Source organism: Portunus trituberculatus, chromosome 48, assembly GCF_017591435.1.
Source record: "Portunus trituberculatus isolate SZX2019 chromosome 48, ASM1759143v1, whole genome shotgun sequence".
In the NCBI taxonomy this organism is placed as follows: Eukaryota; Metazoa; Arthropoda; class Malacostraca; order Decapoda; family Portunidae; genus Portunus; species Portunus trituberculatus.
The window spans coordinates 11,065,601-11,093,581 of record NC_059302.1 but is presented as its reverse complement, the minus strand read 5'-3'; the positions used below and the strand labels follow the sequence as shown (position 1 = coordinate 11,093,581).

The 27,981-nt window shown below is 39.7% G+C and overlaps 2 protein-coding genes across 6 annotated transcripts in view; one reads left to right on the top strand and one right to left on the bottom strand.

Annotated features, from left to right (window-relative positions):
* Nucleotides 1-7,259, top strand: part of LOC123498817 (protein transport protein Sec24C-like) — a 40,716-nt gene extending 33,457 nt beyond the window's left edge. For both annotated transcript variants that reach the window (XM_045246247.1, XM_045246248.1), the window contains exons 8-9: nt 3,899-4,162; nt 6,022-7,259. In XM_045246247.1, coding sequence (XP_045102182.1) covers nt 3,899-4,162; nt 6,022-6,162 — 405 coding nt within the window. In that variant the 3' untranslated portion in view covers nt 6,163-7,259. The remainder of the gene's footprint in view (nt 1-3,898; nt 4,163-6,021) is intronic.
* On the bottom strand, nt 1,510-26,805 carry LOC123498822 (DNA-directed RNA polymerase I subunit RPA12-like). Of its 4 annotated transcripts, XR_006672802.1 has the most exons (5): nt 26,619-26,775; nt 13,437-13,689; nt 8,805-9,033; nt 8,327-8,430; nt 1,510-1,771 (listed from the first exon to the last, which is right to left on the bottom strand). XR_006672802.1 is itself a non-coding variant. In XM_045246261.1 (4 exons), the coding sequence occupies exons 2-4, from the start codon at nt 13,570-13,572 to the stop codon at nt 8,406-8,408; spliced, it is 390 nt and encodes a 129-aa protein (XP_045102196.1). In that variant the 5' UTR covers nt 13,573-13,689; nt 26,619-26,805; the 3' UTR covers nt 8,269-8,405. The 4 variants fall into 4 exon arrangements, 3 of the variants coding, with proteins under 3 accessions (XP_045102196.1, XP_045102195.1, XP_045102197.1); XM_045246261.1 differs by lacking the exon at nt 1,510-1,771 and having other exon boundaries at nt 8,269-8,430; nt 26,619-26,805; XM_045246260.1 differs by lacking the exons at nt 1,510-1,771; nt 26,619-26,775 and adding an exon at nt 26,447-26,533 and having other exon boundaries at nt 8,269-8,430.
* Nucleotides 26,806-27,981: the final 1,176 nt, after the last annotated feature.

The window sequence follows — 27,981 nt, the reverse complement described above, 5'->3', positions numbered from 1 at the left end:
CTAATTTATTGAGTTTCTATTCTAGAATAGTTGATAGAGTACAAGAGAGAGAGGGATGGGTTGACTGCATTTATTTGGATTTAAAAAGCGTTTGACAAAGTGCCACATGCAAGATTACTGTGGAAGTTAGAGAAGGGTGGCTTAAAAGGAAGCACATTGAGATGGATAGAAAATTATTTGAGGGGGAGAGAAATAAGGACAGTAGTTAAAGATATGAAGTCAAAGTGGAGAGCAGTAGAAAGCGGAGTGCCACAGGGGTCAGTATTGGCACCAATACTTTTCCTCATTTATATTAACGACATGCCAGAAGGAGTGAACAGCTACATAAATTTGTTTTGGATGATACGAAACTGTGCAGAGTTATAAAGCAAAAGGAGGATTGTGAAATACTGCAAGAAGACCTAAATAAGATCTGGGAATGGAGTAAGAAGTGGGAAATGGAATTCATTGTGAACAAAAGCCATGTCATGGAAATGGGAAAGAGTGAAAGACGACCTGTGGGAATCTATAAGATGGGAGATGGAGTAGAACTGGAGAAAGTCAAAAAGGAAAAGGACTTAGGAGTGACGATGGAAGAAAACAATCAACCAGTAAGCCATATTGATAGAATTTTTAGAGAAACATATAATTTGCTAAGGAGTGACGATGGAAGAAAACAATCAACCAGTAAGCCATATTGATAGAATTTTTAGAGAAACATATAATTTGCTAAGGAATATTGGAGTAGCATTTCACTACATGGACAAAGAAATGATGAAGAAATTGATAAGTACTATAATAAGACCCAGATTGGAATATGCAGGAGTAGTGTGGACCCCTCATAAAAAGAAACACATAAGGAAATTGGAGAGGCTACAAAAAATAGCTACAAGAATGGTTCCAGAATTTGAAGGGATGACATATGAGGAGAGACTAAAGGCTATGGATCTACCAACCCTGGAACAAAGAAGGGGGAGAGGAGACCTGATACAAGTTTATAAATTGATCTACAGAATGGACCAAGCGGATAATGAGAAACTGATCCTGAGAGAAGAATATGACATCCAAAGCACAAGATCGCATAGTAAAAAGCTGAGAAAAGGAAGATGTCTGAGAGATATTAAAAAATATAGTTTCCCGCAGAGATGTATTGAGACGTGGAACAGTTTAGATGAAGAAGTAGTGTCTGCAACGAGTGTGCACACTTTTAAAGTAAGATTGGATAAGTGTAGATATGGAGACGGGGCCACACGAGCATAAAGCCCAGGCCCTGTAAAACTACAACTAGGTAAAACTACAACTAGGTAAATACACACACATATATGTATAATGTCATGATGCATCTGTAGCATAGACAATGTAGTAATCTCATTTACATTGTTTTACTGGCTATTGAGTGATCGCGTATTCTGTCTTTGGTCAAGCTAAAGAGGGGATTATGTTCCTGGCCACTAGGAGAAACTGCCTATTTTGGGGATTTAATTGCTCAAACCTTAAAAGAAAGAAAATGGAAAATGGAAACAATAAAAATACACATTCTTATTTTATTTTTAAGTACATTACATTTACAAGTTACCAGGTAACACAACAAAACCACTTCCTTACACTCGCTATCACTTTTTTTGATGCATCTGAATCTTCATCCTGCTCTCCCTCACTCGTGTCTCCCTCTTCCTCCTGCTCCTCTTCTATGATATTCTTTTGAAAGAATTGATGGCATTACTGCAGTATAGCCATCCCGTCATTGGGCTCTCACCTGGCATGGTTTGTAGGATACCAGCAGTCTCCAGACCTGAGTCAGATATACACTGTTGCCAATCTAGCAAAACTCTCCTCTCTCTCTCTCTCTCTCTCTCTCTCTCTCTCTCTCTCTCTCTCTCTCTCTCTCTCTCATACACTTGGCAGTGCAGTGTGTGTGTGTGTGTGTGTGTGTGTGTGTGTGTGTGTGTGTGTGTGTGTGTGTGTGTGTAATTCACTACCATGGTCATCTGCTGGTCACCCAGCCAGCCTTCCCCATTACAGAGCGAGCTCAGAGCTCAAAGACCGATCTTCGGGTAAGACTGAAACCACAACACACTCCACACACCGGGAAAGCAAGACCACAACCCCTCGAGTTACATCCCGTACCTATTTACTGCTAGGTGAACAGGGGCTACACATTGAGGCTTTTCCATTTGCCTCGGGATTCAAACCCAAGCCTTTTCGGTTGTGAGCCGAGCGTGCTAACCACTACACTACACGGTGTGTGTGTGTGTGTGTGTGTGTGTGTGTGTGTGTGTGTGTGTGTGTGTCACACACAATCTGTAGTTGCCAGCTCATTCCGTGATAGTACCACTGTACAGCAATACTCCACTTAACGAACAGGATAGGGGGTGTCAAAGCTGTTTGTAGAACTAAAATTCGTTAAGAGGACGTAATTTTCCCATAGGAAATAATGGAAATAGGGGGGATGCGTTCTGGGCTGGTCCCCAACATACCACATGGGTTAAAACAAATTATATATACGTACCTGTATCATTAATAACCAAGTATCCCCAAGTTTATAGGGAAGAAAATAACAATACAGTAAGCCCCCGAATTTAGCGAAATCCAGCTTAGCGAAACCCTTAATTAGCGACTGTCTGGAAAAAGGCCAAGCCCTCAAGTTTAGCGATTTTCTCTCATATTTAGCGAATGTACCGCGCTACACTGTCCCGCCTCCTGCTCGCTCTGAGCCAATCGTGTGTCTGTTTGGCCGTGACGTCAGCCCCACAGTGCCTCTGGCATTCCCGCTCGACACTTGAGCTATTGTGTGTGTTAATCCAGCGTGTGAACTAATTTTTTGTGCTCCCATCCTCGCTGTTTAGCGAGTTTCGCTATCACCATGGCCTCCACTAGTGGTTCGGGGGGTGCTGATTCTCGTGAAGGTGGCGATGTTGCAGCTGTAAATGGGGACTCGAAATGGGGACTTTGGGCAGGTGAAAGACTGATTGGTATTTTTCCCTATTTAAAGTAGTATTCAAATTTGGCGAAATTCCAATTTAGCAATGATTTCAGCAGACTAATAGGATCGCTTAATGTGGGAGCTTACTGTACAATGGAAACATGAGAATTCATGTAAAGTCCCTACCTAATGTCTAGGTCTTCTAATATATGACATCTACTGTAAACAACACTGTAAGTAATCACTCAACACCACACACTGGACAATGGACACTGAGGCTCCAGCTGACACTATCGCAGCCACACAGCAGCAGTTGAACCGCAGATTGGAATAATGCACTTGTTCAAACATTCGCAGTTCCACTTCAAATAAGGATTTGCACCCTTAAAAGCGCAAACATAGAGTACACCGTATGTCCGGTATAAATTCAACCAAGTTACAGTGAATGAGGGGTTTACAGCTTTGAGCCAATGTCAGATAAATGTTTTGAGATGGAACACCACTATTTGTCTAGTACGACACAATTTATTCACAACTAATGGAATAATTCTCATTAACAATTTGTACACAATATCAAGTGGTATAAAATGCTAAGATGAATAATATATTGCACTGTATAAGATGATATATGGTGAATTAGACCACGGGTGGTACAAGAGTTTAGTGGCTACACACTAGAGACAGAGGCAGGAAGCCAGCTAATCACAGCGAAGCTGCCGTGTTCAGTCCCTCACCCAGCAAATTCAAACCCAGAAAATTCTATAAAACGGATGTGGTTGTACATTATGGGGGCTTTTTGGTCTAACGCTATATAGTACTTTAAACCAGAAATTTGTTAGATGAACTTTCATTAAGCGGAGTATTACTGTATTTGACATTAACAGTAGGCTAACATATTTCCTAAGCAACTCTTTGTAACTATCTTGGCCAAAATTTCTCTATCTCTTCCTCCCCCACATACATTTGCTAATTTTACAATATTAAAACTGTATCCAGAGCACAGGGCTGCCTGCTCCACTGCGCACGTCATATGACAAGCTGCACCCTGAAGGCGTCTTCTTGTTGGAGAATGGATTGCAAATGTTTGTGTGGGTTGGCTCCAACACTCCTTCCTCCTGGCTGGGAGATGTGTTCGGTGTGGCTGCTCCACACCAGCTGGATCCAGTGATGGCCGAGCTGCCCGAGAGAGACAACGCAACCTCCAGGCGGGTCAGAGATATCGTGGCCACAATACGGAGCCAAAGGAAGAAACATGTGAGGGTAGGTGTCTGCTTTTAGTCAGGTCTAGTGATACATTGTGTTTAATGGTAGATATTTTATCTTTTACTCTCCTTGTCTTGAGATGCTTGTATGTTCTTGTGGCATTATCTAGTCTGAAAATTATCTTGATACAATTTTTTGAAACGGGTACTCTTAGAACCCACAAGGGGCATAACATTCTAGATTTAATTCTAAAAAACAGGGAAGCAGCAGCGATGCAGGTAGATGTTGAAGGGTAGCTAGATATCAGCAACCAATGTGAAATTAGGTAGAAATTAAAATGGGATGAAGCTATTATAAGTAAAAACACAAGTACCTGACAAGAAATGGATAGAGGGGGAAGGTCGAGTAAGCCCCAGGACAGAGGTGAGAAAGATAAGGCTGGGTAAGGGAGGTGAGGTGTGAGAGTGAAGGGCAGGCAGGAGGTGAGAATTGGCAGCATGATTTAGAGGTATGCTTGGATTAAGAAAAAGAAAAATGTTATTAAATTGTATAAATATCATTGATAGATTACATACTGGGCAGTTAGCAGATATCTAATAAAGAACAATAAGATCACAAGAAAATGACCATAAGTGATGACTATTAGTTTAAAATACTACATACAGCTAAAGAAAAGTAAAAAATCAGAGATTAAAGGCAGAGGGGAAGATGTTTCAAGGCCACAATATAATTCATTAGTTAAAATAATCAGAAGGTTATTGAGTAAAGCTAAAAACAAGTTGAAGGTAACCAGCCAGGCAGAGATTGATCCCAAGGGATTTAATCAGGTATATAGGGGAAAGAATAGCGAAGTAAGATCAATTAAAGGCAGCTGATTAGTTCTGGGGAAGAGACTAGTAAAATTGTGAATAAGTATTTTTTAACTGTCTTCACTCCAGAAAATCATACAGGAAATGCCAGATAGTAACCAGATTTTGAGAGCAAAGGAGAATGAGAAGTTAACAGATAATTCCATAACTAAGGAGATGGTGAACAGTAGATAGGCCAAAAAAGAAGATTAATAAATTTTTTAAAAATTTACACGAACCAGACGAAGAGTATGTAAGGAACAAACCATTCGTTTGTGTCTTTAGGACATCATTGGACTTGGGTAAGATACTGGCAATGTGGATACCCATCTTTAGGAAAGAAAATAAAACTTTTAACATCAGGTAAGATACTGGCAATGTGGATACCCATCTTTAGCAAAGAAAATAAAACTTTTAACATCTAATTATAGAATTGTCAGCTTAACTTCAATTGTACGTAAAATAATGGAGTCAGCAATAATGAATATTAGAAAGCATTTAGAAAGCATTTAAACAAGCACAATAAGGTTTAGAAAAGTATGAGAAGGATTTAGGAAGAAGCTCCAATCTCTTTCTAAGAAAGTAATGCATAGAGCCTAGAATAGAGCAGTAGATGAATGGAATGGACTAAGTAATCAGGCTGTTAGTGCTGTCAATACAGAGGTTTAAAAGATTAGTCAAATATATGCATGAGGTTGATGGTGGAAAGAGGCAGGGACTACTATATGTAGCCCTGATGGCTTATTGCAGCATTCCTTATTTTTGTATGTTCTAATGTGTATTATTTTTCCTACATATTTGTACATCATTTTGAAATCAAAATTTGGCAAAGATGAACAGTTGTCATAACTGTTCACCAGTGCAGTTTGTTTACAAGTTATAAAGTCTCTTTCATTGAGGTGGCTTCATAAGTATATTATTTAACATGCATATTGAAATAAGAAGTATGGGTGACAAATCTTTAAAATGCCACAAATTTTGACTCCAACTTGAGGATCCAGCACTCCTGTAATTATTGAAGCATGCCTATCAGGTTTGGTAAAAAGTCACACCTTTTCCCTCCCACAGATGTTTGTAGTCCCCCAGCAAGGCAAGCACGAGATGGTGATGAGAAATTATCTGGTGGAAGACAAGGGTTTGTATGGCACTCCTAGTTATGTTGATTTCCTCTGTCACGTCCACAAGGAGATTCGTGCACTGCTGTCATGAGACACGTGGCAGCACTACCCATGGATCACCACCACCTCTCCCTCCTCCCCTTGTACTGCAGGACTGTCTATGGTTGCCACCTCTTCCAGAAGCCCTTCCTTTTCTACTGCTTGCAAAACCTTACCTACCATGCCCTCTGCGTTCTCTTCATCTCCCAGTAACTGTAGTCCCACAGTAACTGCCAGAACAACCTCTCGCTGCACACGTCGACTCCCTTACCAGCTTTTTGCAGAAGCGCCCTGCACCCCAAATACTCAGCAAGAATGTAGGACCAGTGTTACATATCCTAAAGTGGCTTCTACACTGCAAAACTGGCACTAGAGGGCTCAGCCACTGCTTTGTTGGCCAAGTCTGCTATGCAAGTTGTATTGTTGGTCAGGCCTGCTGAAATGTTAGGACCTAAGACAACAGTATAGAGCCAGTCATTCCCAGAAGTGCTGTAACAAGGTGCATAACATGGGTAGCTGCTGCTACTACTGCCGCTGTTATTACTGTGGATTATTTCTGACACATGCTCAGACCAGAAGATGGCTACAGGGATTCATCAGCTTTAAGATGTTCATTTTTCCTGTCATTAGTCTCCCACAGACTAGTCCAGAAAACTCCTTCTTAATGCACCCATCTAGTGTGAACACTAGATTTGCTATGTTATGCAAGAAGGACCTGTTGTGAGCTGGAGAAAAGTTAAAATGAACAGCTTAAATCAGTCTTATTGTTGTATATAGACATTTTGATACTTGTTAATGCTGGAGCAAGAGAGGATCAGGGGTCACGTTGGGTGCCCTTGTGATCTATTTAATTAAGGAGGAGAAGAGTTTATTTTTTATGCAGATTATTACTTACAGCCTTCCACTTTTCAACTGTAATGTGATGAACAATTATTTTCCTTGTTGTACGTACAGGTATTCTGTTTCTGTGTATCATACAATTTAGAGGAAAAATTATATTTAATTCCTCTGACATTAAAGTTATGGGGTGTGGATGAAAGTTGGACTTCAGTTCAGAAGTGCATTTTTAAGGCAAATGTTTTGTGGATGGATGCAATATATGTTATTATTCTACGTTATGTTAATAAAGTAATATTGTTAAACTTCCAACATTTGTATAATTAACTTTTACTTTATTTGTTTTAGTTTTAAAACACAAACTTGCCAGACTTAAATTATATTACTGATTTGAAGACAATTATGTGGTGGTTTCCCACCAATTGCATCACTACCTTATCCTAACCACTGGGACAAGAGGCAAGGAATCATGTCAAACACCAGTAAAGCCACAATAAACACCAAGCATATCAATTCATTGAATAGTCAGGAGCCATTTGCTTCCATAGTCTATCGGGGGCAACCCAATCATAGAAATTAAACATTTTAAGGTGATACACACTAATATTTTGTACAGTTATCCAACTCAAATTAATTCTTGAAACCTCATTCACAAATGCATATCAGTGCTATATCAGTTCTGTCTGTGAAATCTGTGATGCTTCAATGACACCTGTATATATATATTCGTCCTGCCCAAGATCAGTGGTTTTCAAGATGGTAAAGTTTCCAGATGTTGAATAAGCAGTGATTTCCATATTTTCATGACGAGAAAGAGGCTGAGCATAAGCTAATGAAAAGAAAGTTGGTACATGAAGTGTGGAATTAAACAATGTGAAGGAAAGTTTGCTGCTCTGTACAAGGAGTTCATTAGTGATGGAACAATCTTCTTTCCAAATACTGCCATCTATACACTTTGGCTATGGCAAATCATGCAAAGCAAGACTCCAAATTAATTCAATAAGTTTCATCATGCATTTTTGTAGACAAACTCAGCAATTGTCTGACATCTGTCAACAGTGAAGGAAATCCTGGCAACGATGTTAAATTTCAAGTAATGGGGACAGAACTGACAGAGTCAAAACATAGAACTGCACCAAACATATGTGAATGCATCAGCCAAATTCAATGTAATATTCTTATTCATTGACAGTGAAACACAGAGCGGGCACTGAAATGTGAATGGGCCTTAATGAATGTAAGATTTGTGGGGGAAGATTATCCTAAGGCTATTTTCACAAGGATACTTCCATCTCAAGTAGGTGATCAGAATAGATTGAAATACCTTTCTCAATACTGTATATTGTAACATCATAAAACAACAGGACTTATCACTTTACCAAGTATGAGAGCCAGGGTGAATCTTGAGGATGCTGGCACTGTCTCCATATGCAAACATGAAAGTTGTTGTGGATTTCATTATGAATTCTCCACTTCTCGGTGTCTGAAACAGTGGATTAACTGTTGTAAGGTTAAACTTACTACCGAGTGACCGGGCATTAAGAAAGTGCAAACGCCACAACTATAACACGACATACAGATAGCAGGTCCACTCTTCACCAACATGAGATCAGTTAGCCTAGTCTTATGTGTCAGCAAGACTTGTTGGCTGACTCAACCCACCCCAAATTTGCTTACGGGACAGTAACATCTAAAAAGTCATCATTATAATCAATGAAGGCAATATCAGTCCAGTGTATTTCTCTGTCCACATCACCAGTTCAATTTTCATTGGTTTAGCCAACAGTTCATTTGTCTATGAACTCCCTCACTTATCAATGCATCACATTACCAATACATAAATCAGTCATTTCATACCTGCATTTTGGGCACAGGTAGAAGATGGTCTGTCCTTCATCTGCTGAGCGCAGCTGCATAGTGGTGTATGACATGCCCATGTGCCCACACTTGCTACACTCTCGGTGTGGATCCCTCTGGCCATACTCTTCCTCCTCTTCCTCCTCACCCTGAGGACCCTTCTTAGAGGAGGAATACACCCCCTGATGGTTGAATTGGTAGGAGGAGGTGGTGGTGTGTCCTAGCAGCACTGTGGGCAGCCACAAAAACACAACTGAACAGAGAGGAATCTACAAATTCTTTTGAGTAATCAAAACAGAGAGAGCCTGACAAAATAATCATGTTCTTTAAGACACTTTGATGAAATCTCAGGACCAAGGATTTGGCAGATTGTTGCTTTAAAATAAATACAGTAAAAGTCTGTAAATCTGAACAACAATATTTCAAATCTCTCAATAATTCCATTTTTTTTAGGTGTAGTGAAAAAATTTATTCAAGGCCAAAATTAGTTACCTACACAAATTCAAACCAGGTGCCAGAAGCACCCTAGCAGCAAAGGGAGGAAGTACATGTTGCTGCAGATGCTCCCCTACATCACTAATAGTGTAATTTGTAGTGGTTCATGGACAGGCATGTTGAAGACAAACCAAGTTCTGGACTTTTGATCACAGAGAAAGCCAAACAATTTTCTGAGTACATGATGGCTGGCTGCTAAATTTTAAACTGCATCATGGCATACAGACTACTGATGTTGCTGGTGAGAAACAATCGGCTGGACTGAACCTACCAACAGATAAGAAAGGGCCAAAATGGAGCAGTTTTTGCCAGTTGGGCATGAAACATTCGGAGAGGGCCAAACCATAATACTTCATGGAACATGAGAACCTGGGAGTGGCTTCAGTCACTGATGAGTAGGAAAATAACTCACATCATATTGGATCTTCATTTTTTATTACTTACTACTTTATTACTAATGTATAGTGTTTTCAGGGGTACATTCTGATAATCCGACAAAACCAATAATCCGACACACTCCTAGTCTCCTGCTCGTCAGATTAACAGACTTTTACTGTAATTTTTACTTTGCTACTGCTGTATTGCAGATGTGAAGAGAAAATTATTTTTTAATGTTGGTATATTCTCAGTGTAGGTGATTTGTGCCTGTCTGGTCAGGTTGTCAATAATTCTTTTGTTTTCGGTAGAAGGAAGAATAGTCCTAAAAAATACATTAGTCACGAAAATCCAGTTATTTTACTTTCTTCTATTAAGTAGAAATTATTAGGCATAAAGCTTAAAACTGTAATTCAGCTAAAATGGAGAAAGATATTAAAGTAACATAACCACATATGCATCAACATGGAAGATAGTGCAGCTGTAAGGTAACAAGTGGTAAGTACACATTAAGTATAACTTTTAAAGGGAGAATTAAAAGGAAGCCAAAAATTGTGGTATGGTAATGAACCACCTGTTTATCTCTCCTACAGCTGTAAAGTGGACCCTTGGACCTTGAATATAATTCATTCCAGAAGGTAATTCAACATCCAAATTGTAAGATCTAAAACTGTTTTCTCCATAGGAAACAATACAAGTCATTTTAATCCATTCCAACACCCTAGAGTCTTACCTAAGCAAATATGAATTCAACTAAAATCAACAGTATTTACCATTTAGTGGCAAGCTTCATGGTACACATAGATGATGGTGTGTGTGAGGGAGGGTGCCACTCAGGCCAAAACTATTCACTATTATTGATAATACTCGTACTTAAGAGAACACCTTACGTTCGTGGAGGGGCTGGATTGACTCATCAGCCAAGGCTTGCTTGGCATTATGTACGTACTAATACAGATGTTTATTTCTGTATAATCTTTGTATTTGAGGCTACATCTCAATACAACTTCAATGAAAACTTTGTTTTGTTTCACATCTGTTACACCTTATCACTACAGTAGTTAAGAAATATTTTTGTTAGTTACGAGATCAGTGTATGTACTTGTAGAAATATAATTAAACCATTTGATCCTACCTGTTTAAGTGACTCTGGTCAAACGAAAAATTGACTCCAGCTGGGAATCAGATTGAGGCAACAATGTGCAACCAAAACAAACAGGGAACTGATTTTTACCTCCCGCCAACGGTGCCAGTGTCACCCAGATTCAGGTGGATTTGGCTGCCTTCTGGTTTTTCGAGGTCCAAATTTTGTTTGATCTTTAGGGGTAAAAATGAACTTTTTGTTTGAATTCTGAATTATTCAAGATCCAGGGTGTTCGAAGTCTGAGGGTCCCCTGTACCTTCAATGTGATGCAAAAATACACATATTATTATATTGCACTTCTTGGGATGAGGATTATTTTCTATAGTTTCTCAAAAAATCACTGCAGTTCCATTTCACACTCCTAATACGAATCACTAGTATTTCTCATTGATTTCAAAGTGGGAGTTAATTTAGAAAAGGATTAACTGTAATAATTTTCATAAAAGCAGACCGAGGAGTTCAGAATCAGCAAAATGGGAGACAAAGCACAAAAAGAAAAGTAGTTCTGAGAGGGAGAAACAACCAATCAAAAGAACCAAATCCTTGCAGAGGAAGGGGAGGAAATACATGGACTACCCAGTCAGGGAAGTTATCTTTCCTAGTTCCAGCCAGAAGCAAGGTCAGGCATTGTTATTGCACCCTGATTCCTAACCCACATGCCCATCCTGGTGTTCAACCCTTCAGCAGACACAGTGAGTGGGTACAAAGTGAATAACACTGACTGGTAGTGGTATGTCAGAGAGATGGGGTGGTCACAAGCCTTCATCCCTAAATGTCAGTACAACAGCAACTATGCCTTCTCCAGAAAGTTAAAATAGAATGCAGAAATAGCAACTATGACTTCCCCAGAAAAGGTCAAAAGCGTTAGAATGTAGAAGCAACCATAACTACCAATCTGCTGGGTTGACATTCATCATCTCCCTGGAGCACACCAGAGCACCCATACAGTAAGCCCCTGCATTTGGCGAATTAATTAGTCTGGCGAAACTACCGCCAAATGCAAATTTTGCCAAGCACAAGTTCTTTATACCATATAAATTGCCTAAAAAATGCTTCATTCAGTCTTTGGTCATTACCAAAGTCCCTCTTTTGATCCCTAAAATACCATCTTTTGAGCTGAAATAAAATCTTTTGCCTTCACATACACATGTACAATACAGACCAGTAAACAATAAATAAAGCTAATAAGACATGATATAAAGGCTGTAACTCCCATTTTTCCACCCATTTCCCTTGCCCATTTTCGTCCTTGCCGCCACCACCATTGTCCTTATCCCCACCGGTACCACCTGTTGCGCTGGTAAAGGCCATGTTTGCGGTAAATTGCCAGAATTTGTTCCCACACTAACAGAACAAACAAAATGGTTGAAGGGGACTCTCACACTGCATTCTGATAGGTTTAGAGAGAGGTCTGATGTCACAGGGGAGCCGCGTGGTTCACCATGCGGCCGCCAAGTTTGAATTCAAATCACTCAGCGTGCACTCGGTGGTCCGTGGTCACCCTGCTGCCAAAAGTGAATTTTGCCAAGCTGAGATTCACCAAGTGCAGGCAGGGCTTACTGTACTCCTTTCTCCACCACCATTATTTGCCAACCCACAGCAATTCTGGGTTTCCCTTGTCTCCTGCTAAGTTAGAGTAGGCTAGGTGTTCCCTTTTCTACTCACCACCCAGAGCAGGGCAGGGCTAGGTAGGATCACCCTCCTTGGTCTAGGGGACAGTACTTAGAGCTTCCAGATATAACAATTTTAAAATTTCATTTCTATACTTTTTGTATATTTACTTTTGTAGTAAAAGGAATAATCATCCTTATTTACTCATTATTCTTTCATTTTTTTTTTCCCCACTGACTGTTCTGTGCATGCATCATTTGTCAATTTCTAATATATGATTGGGTAAGCCAGCACATTATCCTAATACATTTCGTCACTTGAGTAAAATAAACTGAGTTCCAATTTTAAGCTTTTCTCTAATCAGTTTTCTACAAAGTAAAAAGATAAACAAATAAAAATGAATACATAATGATTATATAAAATAAGTTTTTTTTTTCTTTTCTTTTCTTTCTGACCAGACAATGTGCTGATCACCTCCACTGAAAACATACCAATAGTGAAAAATGAATATGATTTCATCCCTTCACATTAGCAATAAGGCAGTATTGAATTATAAACTAAAGCTTCTTTACATATATGGAAATAAGATTTGCATGGACATGCAAGTGCTGGTTCGTGAGCATCATGGAAACACTGAGTGTGTGCACCATATGCTATTAGTTAAGTTGCAAAGCTCACCAACAACCAAGACAGATAATGATTGGCCTTATTTGTTCTGTCATTCAACATACAACTAAGTTTTCCAACAACGATAATTACAAACTACTACATACAAAATTCACAGAATACAGAGAGCTTTTCATATTACAACATTCTACATACCAACAATATCATGTACTTGTTGGAGGATCATGTATTGTACTTGTTAGGGATGTCAATAAAATCAAAATATAAAGCAACAGGGTTCATAACCTTAACCTTCTACAAGTTAATCATCACTGAATAGCCATTCTCTAGAATATTCAGGAAATGTGATGCAACCAAAACAAGTACTGTAGCATAAATACCTTCAATACGTATGTTGAAGTTGCAGACTTTACACTTGATGAGAGGGCCAGATGTTGGTAATGCAAGAATGGCACCACAAGCTGGACAAAAGTCTGGTTCCACAATAAATAACTCCTCAAGGCTCTTTTCTTCCATGATGAGGAAGCTTGAGATAAATGCTGGCTTGTCTTTGGTTGATGGCAATGGCGTGTTGTGTTACAGGGCTGTTGTGTTCCTGAGCTTTGGTGCCTGTATTGACCCTACTAGTCAGCACTGCACAAAGAAATAATTATGATAGTAGTAAAGTAAATCTTCAAAACAATTTCCTGTCACACAATGCAATGTGCTCAGTTCATTCCACAACAGAGAAAGAGAGAGAGAATAAAAAAACAATAATAACAATAATAATAATAATAATATTAATAATAATAATAATAATAATAATAATAATAATAATAATAATAATAACAATAATAATAATAATAATAATAAATAATATGATGATGATGATGATGATGATGATGATGATGATGATGATGATGATGATGATAATAATAATAATGATAATAATAATAATAATAATAATAATAATAATAATAATAATGATAATAATAATAATAATAATAATAATAATAACAATAATAGTAAAAACAACAACAACAGTAGCTAACAACAACAACAATAATAATAATAATAATAACAATAATAATAAATAGTTAGTCAAGTGGAATATCAAAGAAAAAGAAGAAAAAAGAAAAAGAAAACTGTTCATTCTGAAATGTAAAAACATAAGTTATCAAGTCATATCAAGTATAAACATCACAGAAAAACAGATATATAATACAATAAAATTAAATGAAATCAGACTCTTGAAAAGGTGTATCAGTGCTGATCTTCCTGCTGGTGGCACTGGAAAATATCATCAGTGTTGCCAATGATTCTCTGATAAGGCTACATGCATATAAACAAGCAGTGGAGAGTCACTGTAATGGGACAGAGCAAAGGTGCCACTCTTCTGGACTGCTGAATTAGGAGACTGAAAACACAACCTTTCAGTTACAAGTCCAACATCTTATTGTACTGCAGTTGCCCAGCGCAGTAAAATTAGGAAAGAAAGTTACAATGAAGTACAACTCAATCTAGTTTTTAAACATCTTCCATGTTTTATGCAGTTGGAAATTCAATTAAAAAGCAAGATATAAAAGAAAATCATAATGTAGAAGTAAATTTAGTTTTAAATGTCATATATGTTTTTATGTGCACTGGGCACAAGGGCAATAAACCACCACTAAATAGAAGTTAAAATCAAACAGATGTGTAATGCTTTAGCATTACTGCAATTAGATAAAACAGATTTTATTTTTTTTATGCAAGAGGGGAGACTAACCAAGGGCAACAAAAAATGGAAAAAAAAAGCCCCACTGGATTGCCAGTTCCCTGAAAGTTATTAAGAGTTATCCAAAAGACGGAAAAATGTCTTGAAACCTCCCTCTTAAAAGAAGTCAAGTTGTAGGGAGATGGAAATACAGAAGCACGCAGGGAGTTCCAGAGTGTACCTGTGAAAAGTATGAATGATTGGGAATACTGGTTGACTCTGGTACTAGAGAGTTGAACAGAATAGGGCTGAGAGGAAGAAGAAAGCCTTGTACAGCAAGGCCACAGAAGGAGGGGAGGCAAGCAGTTAGCTAGATCAGTAGAGCAGTTAGCATGATGTTACGTTCACCGGTTAAACGGGTAAGATTAGCATCAGGGAGCCAGTGAACAATAACAATAAAAAAAACACTGCAGGTTCAACTGGTGAGGAAATGCAAAGGAGGCACTTAAAAAGCTATTTAATAACCCAATAATGAAACTGACATACACATAGATATAACATGAAACATATGAAAATGACATACAAATATACATATAACACATGAATAAATACAACAATAAAGAACACAACTTAATACCTAACAATAATACTAATCCTATATGGAGGCAATGTGGAAAAAACGGACGAGGGGAAGTGATACTTATGAGGTGTCGCAGTGGTGAAGTGCTGGGTGAGGTGGATCCCATGGTAGACCAAGAGGCATTGTGTTCACTGGTTGAGGCCTAGACCTCGACCGACTTCCAGAAAGCCGGGAGCTCGCATAACACTTCCGCTTGAGTCGAATGAATCCAACTTCGGGACAGTAGCGGGGCTTCATGAGACGTGACGTGGAGGGTTCATGAGACGGTGGCGTGGAAGGTTCATGAGACGGTGACATGGAAGGGGAGGTGGAGAGGTGGCGAACGAGGTAGCAAGCGGAGGAGGTGATGGTAGTGGAGTATGTTACAGGCGGGCCGTAACATTTCCTCCCCCCTAAGACCTCCGTAATGGGCTCATGAAGGAGGTGAGATGGGAGATCTTGATAAGGCGTCGGCGATGGTGTTGTCCACCCCCTTGGTATGGTGGACTTCCAAGTTGAAGGGTTGAGTTAACCAGGCCCACCTAAGAATGAATTGGTTTCAGTTCTTCATGGCATGAAGGAAGGCCAGAGGGTTGTGATTGGTGAAGACCTTCGTAGTTTGAGCACCAGGATAAAGGTAGCACTCAAAACGTTGGAGCACCAGGACGAGTGCCAGAGCCTCCTTCTCGATGGTGGAGTAGTTGAGTTGGTGTTTCTTCAGCTTGGTGGAGTGATAGGCGATGGGATGGAGGATGCCGCTTGTGGGGTCTGCTTGTAGGAGGACAGCACCCCACTCCAACTCCACTCGCGTCCACTTGTCGATGGAAGGGGCAGGAGTGGCTCCGAGGAGAGGAACGCCTTGAGATGTTGGAAGGCTTGGTCACAAGTCGGGGTCCAGTGGAAGGGGACGAAAGTGCTGATAAGGTCCATCAGGGGGGCAGCCAGGGTGGAGAAGTTCCTACAGAATCATCTGTAGAAACCAGCCATCCCCAATAACCTCATGAGAGCTTTCCTGGTGGTAGGGACAGGGAAGCCAAGGATGGCCTCCACGTTGGCTCTCTTGGGGCGAACCTTGCCGTTCCCCACCACATGTCCCAGGTAGACCACCGTAGACTTCCCGAAGGTGGACTTGGCCAGGTTGATTGTAAGACCGGCTTCCTGCAACTGATCCATCAGCCTCCGGAGACGGGTCAGATGTGTCACCCAGTCGTCCGAAGTCACCACCAGGTCGTCCAGATAGGCAGATGTTCCCTCCAAGTCCTGGATGATGTAATTTATAGCCCTCTGGAAGGTGGCGGGAGCATCACTGTGTATTGGTATAGCCCGAAGGGGGTGATGAAGGCGGATATTATTCGGGCCTCGTCCGAGAGGGAATCTGGTAGTAACCTTTAAGTAAATCTATAGTGGTTACAAATTTGGCTACTCCTATACTATCTATAAGGTCCTCTATCAAGGGCAATGGGTAGGAGTCTGGCACCGTCACTTTATTTAATTTCCTGTATTCGGTGCAAAATCGACTACTACCATCTGGCTTAGATGTTAACAGGCAGGAGAAGCCCAGGGGATATACTAGGTTCTGCAAGGTGATGACAGAGCAGATAGTCTACCTCTTTTTCATCAAGTCTCTTTTAATGGGTGAAATGCGATAGGCTGGTTGTCTTATAGGCTTGATGTCATTAGATATTAATGTTATATCATGTTGGATAGTAGTACAAAGTCCTGGAAGGTCACCTGTGATTTCTGAAAAGTCTAGCAATAACTTTTTAAGATCAGACTGTTGTGAAGGTGTTAAGGAAAGAAACACCTCATCAAGGTTGGACATGATTTGGCTGTTTGAGGGGCGTCCTTTAGGTGACGAGAAGAGGAATTCGATGTCGGACTCTTCCTCGGGGGGCACAGGACCAGACTCCTTCCCTACCAGACATACAGGTACAGTGCGAGACAAGTCGTCCTCTGGTTCTCTGGAGTGGTAAGGTTTCATTAGATTAATATGAACTAGTTGGGAATCCTTACGACGGTCAGGAGTGTGGACCACATAGTTTAATGGACTTAGTTTTTGAGCCACAACATAAGGTCCCATGAACTTACTGTGAAGAGCATTGCCTGGAGTGGGGAGAAAAAGTAAAACCTTGTCTCCTGGTTTGAAACTTCTCATGACAGATTTGGGAAGAGAATTTTGTTGCATTTTAGTTTGAGATTTGAGGAAGTTTGATTTAGCAAAAGATCTGACTTCACTGATTTTATTCTTAAGGTTACTGATGTAGTCAGACACACTGGGGCTTGAAGGAGTATTTTGAGTAAACCATTGATCCTTTAATATTTTGAGAGGCCCCCTGATCTGTCTACCATAGAGTAATTCAAAAGGGAGTAACCTAAAGAATCTTGAGGAGATTCTCTTAAAGCGAAGAGAAGGAAAGAGATACTTTCATCCCAGTCTCCTTGATGCTCCAAGCAATACTTCTTCATCATGGATTTTAATGTTTGGTGAAACCGCTCCAGACAGCCTTGGGATTGGGGTGGTAAGCCGAGGAGGTAACATGGTCGATGTTTAGCTCATTCACTATCTGTTGGAAAAAATTGCTAGTGAAATTGCTACCCTTGTCAGACTGAATTTGTTTTGGAATTCCTACCGAGGTGAAAAAATGTATTAGATGTTTTACAATGGTCTTTGATGTGATGTTCTTAAGAGGAATGCTTCAGGGTACCTGGTAGTGGGATCCATGAGGGTTAACAAATACTGATTCCCTCGTTTGGTTTTGGGTAAGGGCCCTACGCAGTCTAGAACGATCTTTTCGAAGGGCTCCGTCTGAACTGGAATAGGCGTCAGAGGAGCTGGCACAAGGCGTTCGTTAGGCTTACCCACAATTTGACATATGTGACATGTTTTTACATAGTGTGACACATCCTTTTTCATTCCTGGCCAAAAAAATGTTGAAGAGCCTTCTTGTAGGTTTTTGGATGCCTAGATGACCTGACAATCCATCATGAGCTAGTTCTATAATGGCTGGTCTTACAGACAAGGGATGACAACTTGATGTGTTTCTGACCAGGTGTCTAGTTGTTTCAGTTCAGGAGGTCTGTAGGCACGCATCAGGACTCCTTCCTGATAATAAAAACAAGGCAATTTAGACATATCCTTTGTCTCACTGGCAACATGTCTGATCTTAGCCAAAGTGAGATCCTGTTCCTGAGCATTAATCAAATTCTCCTTTGAAATGATGTTATTGTACAAGTTGTCAGTAGAGGCAATCATTGGTGGAGGAGGTGGTGAAAGGGCAGGGGACTTGGACTGAGACCTGGTGACTGCACACACTGGGAAGAAGTGAGGGATGTTTCGTCCAGGGTCTTAGTGGGACTTTCTGTTAAGGGAGAATCAAGAACAATTAAGTTTGGAACAGCCAAGTTACCCGCAAGATCATTACCCAGTACAAGATGTACCCCCGGTACTGGCAGTTCACCAGGTTTAATGGCTACCACAACCTCTCCTGAAATGAACGGGCACTGTAAGCTAATATTAGCCAAGGGATAGGAGAGCTGTGATTCGAGACCTGTAAGGATCACCTTCTCCCCAGTGAAAGCCTGTTTGATGTTAGGGATGACATCTTCCCTTAAGATGGATTGGGCAGCACCTGTATCACGCAGAACCTTGACATTTATTGCCTTGTCTTTACCATCAGTCAGGGACACTTTACCTTGATACATGTACGAGTCATAAAGTTCTAGAGGAGAGTTGACAGGGTTAGCTAGGGCCACTGGTTTCTTGTTCTCAAATGTGTTAGGTTTAGGGGCCACAAAAGAAAGTTGACGTTGAGAGGCCTTGCAATTTGGGTGTCTACATTTCTGGATCGTGTGACCTGGTTTCTTACAGTATGTACACCAGGGGAATTATATGCATTTGGCGAGAATCCGGTCGGCTTACCACCCGCCCCCAAAACCTTCCCCAAAGGAGGACCTAACATTAGATAGTGAACCACGACCTCTACTACCCAGGGATCCCATCAACAAAGCAAACGCATCAGCCACTTTAGCGGCAGACATAAGATCACTCTCTCCCGTTCTTCCACATGCCTCAGAATATTAAAGGGTAACTTGTTCTTCCATTCTTCCAGGACCATTAGATTGAGCAACTCCGAAAAGGTGGTAATGTTAAGGGCGGCTAACCATTTCTTAAATTGTCTTAGTTTCTCACTAGCAAATTCAACATAGGTGTGAGAGTCTGGTTTCACATACTTTCGGAACTGTTGTCTGTATCCATCAGAAGTGATAGAGTAGGCGTCTAGAATGTTACCTTTGATCTCTTCATATTCTACCTCATCACTAAGGCCGTTGTATACCCTATAAGCTTTTCCTACTAGCTTAGGGACAAGGAGAGACACCCACTGATCCTTGGGCCATTTATTCCTATTAGCAATGCTCTCAAAAGCGCGAAATGACCCGTCAACATCAGATTCATCAAAAGGGGGAACTAGCGGAGCAGCTGTAGCAGGATTAAAGCTTGCTAACTTTTTCTTTATATCTATTTCTTCCCCTCTAAACTTAGCGTCATTTCGTAGGGTTAACTCCTGAATTTCTAACTCTTTCTCCTGCCTTTTAAGTTGTAACTGAAATTCTCTCTCTTCCTTTTCTGCCTGTAGTTGCATTTGTTTTTCCTGTAGTTGCATTTCATCTTTCTTTGCCTGTAATTCTCTCTCTTCTTTTCTGCCTGTAGTTGCATTTGTTTTCATGCATCCGGTATTCTAGTCTAAGCTTCTCAATTTCCCACTGACTTATCCTACTCTTATCCTGTTCTTCCTGGGGACTGTGTATTATAGTCCTCGTAGAGGCTGACATGGGAGTTAACTCTTCTATGGCATTTCCTAGCAACTGACCTTCTTGCACTAGATGTTCAACAACTACATTCTTAATGACCTCTTTAGTCATCTGAGACGTGATGGGAACATCAAAATGTTTAGCGATGGTCTTCCATTGGTCCTTTTTTATATTAGCACCTTTAAGTTGTTCCAGAGAAGGGTCAGCACAAAAATCTTCAACGTTAAACTGAGCGGAAGCCATATTAAATAGATGTTAAACAAACAACAAAAAAAAAATGATAAGCGAATTACTTAAGTGAGGAACTTGGCAGAGTGATAATAAAGGCAACCTTGGAAATTACCTAGATTATACTTAAGTAAACACTTATGAGTACAATCACTAATGAGGGGGGTAAACTAGAGAATTACGGCATTAAGAGGGATCCGGATTACTCTAGTTACGAGACTTGAGAGTGAGGAGCGAATTGTACTGAGACTTGTTATTGATAAGGAGGCGGATTAGTCTGAGAGACTAGTTAAAATGGCCGATTCTAACTAGCGAGAAAAATGATCCGCGAAGTGAGGGGATTGAGGGTTCGCATGAACATATGATGATCCCAACACTTGGATAACACTTATTACACACCTGCCTATGTGCAAAAATAGAGATAAGTGCTATCGGTGAACACGCCTTTCTACCTGGTTTCCTGCTCTACCACTGCTATGCGATACCAATGAAAGTCACGAAGCACTTTTAACCCAAAAGGAGCCACTTGATCGCACAAAGGTAAATTTAAACCACACGCAGAGTAAGTCACAGAAAAAAAAACACATCAAAGTCACAACACCACAGAAACACAAAAAAAATAATGTAATCACAGAAAAAAGTCACTGGAAAAATGGAACACTGAACATGGGTTATAATGGTCCTGTCACGGTCGCCAATTGTTACGTTCACCGGTTAAACTGGTAAGATTGGCATCGGGAGCCGGTGAACAATAACAATAAAAAAAAACACTGCAGGTTCAACTGGTGAGGAAATGCAAAGGGGACACTTAAAAAGCTATTTAATAACCCAATAATGAAACTGACATACACATAGATATAACATGAAACATATGAAAATGACATACATATATACATATAACACATAAATAAATACAACAATAAAGAACCCAACTTAATACCTAACAATAATACTAATCCTATATGGAGGCAATGTAGAAAAAACGGACGAGGGGAAGTGATACTTATGAGGTGTCGCAGTGGTGAAGTGCTGGGTGATGGTTGATCCCACGGTAGACCAAAAGGCGTTGTGTTCACTGGTTGAGGCCTTGACCTCGACTGACTTCCAGAAAGCCGGGAGCTCGCATAACACTTCCGCTTGAGTCAAATGGGGCCGCGTGAATCCAACTTGGGACAGTAGCGGGGCTTCATGAGACGGTGACGTGGAGGGTTCATGAGACGGTGGCGTGGAAGGTTCATGAGACGATGACGTGGAAGGGGAGGTGGAGAGGTGGCGAACGAGGTAGCAAGCGGAGGAGGTGATGGTAGTGGAGTATGTTATGGGTCACCTTTTTTAGGAAAAGGCTGAATGTAGGCAAACTTCCAGCAAGAAGGAAAGATAGAAGTTGATACACATAATTGAAAGAGTTTGACCAGACAAGGTGCAAACATGGAAGCACAGTTTTTTGAGAACAACAGAAGAGACTCCATCAGGTCCATAAGCCTTCTGAGAATTTATACTAGCAAGGGCATGGAAAACATCATTACGAAGAATTTTAACTGTAGGCATGAAATAGTCAGAGGGAGCAGGAATCACCCAAGGTGGAGTTGTTAGCAAAGGTTTGAGAGAAAAGTTCAGCTTTAGAGACAGATGTGATAGCAGTTGTGCCATCAGGATGAAATCTAAATGCAAATACTACCATGCCTTGAAATCTCTTCTAGTGTCAGATTGAATTACACTATAGCCGTTAATAGAGACTAAAGAGCCTAGTTTGTTTGGTAATAACCAAGCCTGTCTTCATTTATTCACCCAGGTGTCTGCTACAAAAAATATACAGTAATACCTCGAGATACGAACGCCCCAATATACAATTTTTTTGATATATGACGAAAATTTTTATATAATTTACGCCTTGAAATACGAAGATATTTTTAAGATACGAATAGCCATCGGTAGGTGGCACAGCAATCGCTCGGCTACCCGCGTCCACCTGAACATTCAGCCCGAGTTGTGTATCGTTGTTCATCCTTTGTGCATGTATGTGTCTGTGCTCCTCGGCAGTGTGTATTTTTCTTAAGTTTTGTGAACTCAAGGCCCGGTGATCATGGGTCCCAAAAGTGAAAGTTTGGCGAGAAACACACAAAATAGCCTGTATTCACATACTGATTACACTTAGAAATTCGATAAACGAGTGAGTACAAATGGTGTTCTGCCCACAAGCAACTCTTCCTCTTTGCAATGCAAAAAAAACAGAAGTCTCTAGATGTCATGGTTACCAAAATATCACAGGTTGAATGAGGTGGTATCATCAGTTTACGAGGCCTTGCATCCGATCGGGTTCAGCGGCCTTGGCAAGAGCACTAGAAAACGGGCCCCTTGTATCTCTCTCTCTCTCTCTCTCTCTCTCTCTTTCTCTCTATCCTGTTCTGATACCACTCTCATTCAAATGTTGTCTCCCCGTAACATGGCGAGAGACCCGAGGTATAGAATTAAGGCGCACAGGAGAGGTGGCAGAATCAGACACAGTGAAATCATTGTCACTCCCACCATCCATCGTTGGTGACACAGTGACATAGAGCATATGTTTACTCCTGATGAGTGTTGCCAGCTCACAAGCAAAGAAAACGGGAAGAAAATAGCCAAAACATAGCCGTAAAAAGTCTAAACGTCTATCGACGTGCCCTGAGTCTTGCATGATGAACGTCTATCAATTTGTTCTGAGTTTTGTGGGTTAAGTTGTTATTTTGGGCAATATAGTTCATTTATATCATGCATACAATAAACATTGTATTTATCTTATATTAAATCTATATTTGGTTGGTATTTAAAGCATGTTAATTTTTTGGGGGTAAATTCATATCACAAGAACGAATTAATTCTATTTCCATTAATTTCTATGGGAAAAATTGATTTGTTATATGATTTTTTTTAAGTACAATGATCGTCACGGAACGAATTAGATTCGTTTGTTGAGGTACCACTATACCTAAATTGTACTCAATTAAATATCCGATATATATATATATATATATATATATATATATATATATATATATATATATATATATATATATGTTGCTATATACTATTCATTTTGTAAAAACTATACAAGATTTAGAAACTTTCTTAGTACTAGATCACTACTGACTTAATTGTTTCAATTAGGTATTACAACTGGCATGGTAGTCCAACTATCACTTGCACTACCAGAGGTTGGAGTGCCAGTGCTGGTGGGAAGGGAATCTCACATTGCACTAGAAGACTGTAATGCTGCATTTGTGCCCAAGGTTATTCTTTGGGTTCGTTTTGCTCTGAGCTCGCAGCTTATATGTTACATCAAGACTGATAAATGTGTCAGAGAAGGAACTGTTTTGCAGATGCTTGTTATTGTTACTTACTTACTTGTTACTTGGGGTGTTTGTTCAAGACTCCGCTCCACTGCGAGGCAGCGCTCAGCAGAGCCTCCCTCAAAAGCAACTAGCATCCATAATTGTCTTTGATTTCCATGCCGTTAAAATCATAAACTTCCTTGAACAAATATGTCTTCAATTTTTTTTTTGAAGATATCGAACCTGGCACAACCTTTAATATTACTTGGCAGTTTATTGTAAATTCTTGGTGTGCATCTTGCAAATACTCGACATCCCATGTCAAGGTTATTTTTTGGCTCATGTAGTCTGTATGGGTCTGCATCGTGTTCCTTGGTATGTGCACAAATTTATGAGTGTCAGGGGTCATTTCTCTAATTTTCGCAGTATTATATTCACTCAGCCATGTTTCAGTCAAAGCAAGAATATCCAGATTCTCATCATTAATTAAAGTTCTGATTTCTATTGTCTTGTTTCCATCTGACTGGACATTTAATAAACCACATTTCAACATAGAGCTCACAGCATTAGTAGCCATGATCTGTAATATTTCTGATCCTGTCAATCTCACTTTCCAACACAACACAACAACTATTATTTGCCGAGTGGTCAGTATTCTGTTTCTTAAACCTCACACAGTTTATGCATTTCTTCTCTGTAGATGTGCAGTCCTTGGACTTGTGGTTGCCTGCACATTTAAAACAAATGGGATGCTCACCATTTTTCTTGGCATTGCAGTTTGCCTCAGTATGACCATACCTTTGACAATGGTAACAGATAAGTGCATGATACCTGTCGCGAACCTGGTAAACTCCACATTCAAGGTTAATCCTGTCCTGATGTTGATGCAAGATTTTTCTAGAGTTATCAGTTTCAACTTCAATGTGAAAAATATGTCTTTCCTTGCTGATGCACACCAATAAAGTAAGAGCAGACACTGTCAAACATAGGCTTGATAGGATCAAATGACTGAACCTTGATGCCCTTAACAATTATGGAGTGCCTGTACTTAAGCATTTCCTCAATCTCTTTGGTCTCCTCCCTAATCAGAGTAGAAGAGTGACTGTGTGTCTGGTGCAGAGTCTGGATTAAACCCTGGAGCTGGGCCCATATCCACAAAACTGTTTAGATGTAGTGTAGCTAACTGGGAAGTAAGAATCTTTATTGTCTGGAAAAATTGCTTAAGAGCTGACTGAGAGACATCACTGTTGTTATTGCTACTGGTGCAACACTCAGTGCAAATAAACACAATACCAATTCCACCATACTCTCATATACTGGTGATAAGGTAATCAGGTAGGCCTTGGCACATAGCAGAATGGTGGAACCAGATTGTGCATTTGTTGCAGCTTATGGCATTTGGACCTGTAATGCAAGGATCACTCAAACTATCATTATTATAGGAAGCAATAGGGCCACGTATAAGCAGCAGGGAATGGGGGCATGCTAGCTTGGCCACTGTTGTTTATGTTCTGGGGAATCATATTGCTAACAGGTTGAAAACTTCTTACCTGTTCTTCTCTAGCACTCAATCACTTCCAGAGTGAACTATGATTATGTAGGTAGTAAAAACTTTTTTTACCATATATGGTTTCTCCTTAAACTTTTAAAGAAATGCATAATTTCACTTTTCCCACCAACTAAACCAAAAGCAAACAATTTAACCCAACTAAAACCTAAATCTACTCTAACCTAACTTCAACCTGACCAAACTCTGTTTCTGGCATGATGTGTTAATTTTCAAAAGCATCAATATGAGTCAATAACAGTATAGTACAGTGAACATACTACCAAATGTAAGCATGTCATGATTTACTGACAAGGAATTATAATGAAAATTAATCCCTTTTACAATACAGCTACATCAGATACAAGCACATAATTCACTTATCATGTAGAATGCTCAGTAACCTTGCCATAACCATAGATAAATTGTGCAGCAGGCATGTAGTATAGCTGTAATAGCACTCAGCAGTGTGGAAGAAATTCAAGCGATTAATTTTTCAGGTGCTTCGTTAGGTTAGGTTTAAGTGGGGTCTGAATAATGTTCCGGGGGAGCGCAGCCATCCCCCAGGTAGGATAGATTATCTTAGAAGAAAGCAGAATATCAAGTGGTGGGTGGTGGGAGAGAGTGGGGGAAACACTGACCTATTATAAATAACTGCCACACCAGTACCGTTCTTCTAAAAACCCTCTCATTCGTACTGGATACCAAAACTTGGATATTATTTTTATTTTAAACCAACAGCCACATGGATTTTGTTACCCTTCTCATCTAATAGAGCTTTTCATTCACACTAATTTAAACCCATACATACCCATACATAACTCTATTTGAATTCAGTCTGCCTGGAGCAAAGCGTCACCTCCATTATATCAATTGTATCGCCAGATTTTACAAAAAGGAATAAGGTAATGAATTTACATAAATTTCTTAGCACTGCCAGTCAGGTTAGGTTAGTTTACTTTGGTTAGATCCCTTTAATTGTGTTAGATAAAGTTAATTTTGTTTTGAGGAAGACGTACCAGTGGTGCTGCGTGTTGCCTCAACTAGGCTATGTTAGTTAAGTTAGGGTTTACTGCGACGGAAATTAAATGCATATTCATTCGTAACAGGTCGAAATCTACCAGAAAACATTACTTTAATCCAGAAGTGAGCTGTTGCTGTTAATGTAAAAATTTACCAAAACTTGTTTATTAGAACACACATACCGGAAATAGCTAATGATCGGTGCGATGTGATGTTCTCGTGTCAGCTACTGTCTTCCTTGCCTCCAGCAAATGGTTTGGCAAAAGTTGCTACAAACAAATGATAAATGGTAGGACAACGGGGTCTCTCAATAAAACAAATACTTTTGTAAGAGTCATAGGAATGTAACTTTACCTTTGATCAACAAGAACAGCAGGAAAAGGAATCCCGCAGTAAAGTTAGTGCAGCACGTGACAGTCTCTGACAGACTGTGACTGTAGTATGTGTGTGACTGTGCCGTGTGGAAAGGGAAATGCGTTTCGCTTACATCTCGGTAATTCAAATTCTCTAGTCCTTCACTCCTTTTTCGTATTATTATTATCAAGTAAGTAAGTAAGTAAGTTTATTTGGATTCTTCATGTGCATTACAGGCATAGTATAAAACCACTGAATGTACATGGATATTTCCTCCAGGATGACCAACTAAAGTTTAGCAACTTATTTCCAGTAGGGTCCTTTTTCTATCCAGCAAGATGGGGCAGACAGCACAGGAGTCATTATACATATAGAAATGGCACACAGTAATACTAAATCTAAGACTTATTTACCTACTCTTCCATAAAATTAACAGTAAAGCCTAAAACTACATTCTAAGACAGTCATGGTTAAAAATAAACATAGTCATTTGATTCAGCAGCTCTTTCTTCATCCTGTAAATATTTCCTGAGAGCTACTTTGAACAGGTGTTTGGATTTTATGATTTGTAGGTTTTTTGGTAGTGAGTTCCAGTCTCTAATGGCTGTGTGATAGAATGTATGTGCTGAGGGACCCTGTGCCATTGACATACAAAAGTTCAAATCATTATTTCTTGTCCTAATTGTATTGGTATCTGTTTTCCTTTGGAAGTGTTCTGCAAGATATGTTGGTCCTCTGTTGTTATGAATATTGTGTGCGTGGCTTAATTTTAATTCTTTTACCCTATTCTTAACACTAAGCATATTTACTTGTTTTCTCTCCGCTTGTCCTATATGAGATCTGGGGTCTAAGCCTAAAATAAATCTAATAATCTTGTTTTGACATATTTGTAGTTGTTTCTTAGATCTACTTGTCAGTCCAGAGTACCAAGAGGAGCATGCATAATCAAAATGAGGTTGAATTAGGGCGCTACATAAGGTTTTCTTAATTTTCTTATCAAGGTCCTTTGCTTGTCTGTACATGAATTTTAACCTTGCATTTATCCTCTTGATAATCTGTGTACAAATAACCTAAAAGTCTATCTCTTTCTTTAATCATGTCTAGCACTTGCGGAGTTATCCATGGTTCGGTTCTTTGTTTAATTCTAATTTCTTTTACCGGAGCTACCTTGTCAATTACTTTAATTAAAATGTTTTTAAAATTGTTCCATGCTTCATCGACTGTTTCTGCCTCATAAACATTGTTCCAGATTTGGCTCCCTAATTCCTCATTGAATATCTGTGCATCATATGTTTTCATTGATCTGATCTTGATACTCTTATGACTATTTATACATGCCTTCACTGTCTTTCTAGTACAGTAT

Bases quoted from the DNA above. Each gene is read 5' to 3' on its own strand.
- LOC123498822 (XM_045246261.1), bottom strand. From the start codon at position 13,572: ATGGAAGAAAAGAGCCTTGAGGAGTTATTTATTGTGGAACCAGACTTT. The intron at 9,034-13,436 runs GTATTTATGCTA...GGCTGCCCACAG, and splicing joins CTTCAACATACGTATTGAAG to TGCTGCTAGGACACACCACC. The intron at 8,431-8,804 runs GTATGAAATGAC...CCACTGTTTCAG, and splicing joins TACCTGTGCCCAAAATGCAG to ACACCGAGAAGTGGAGAATT.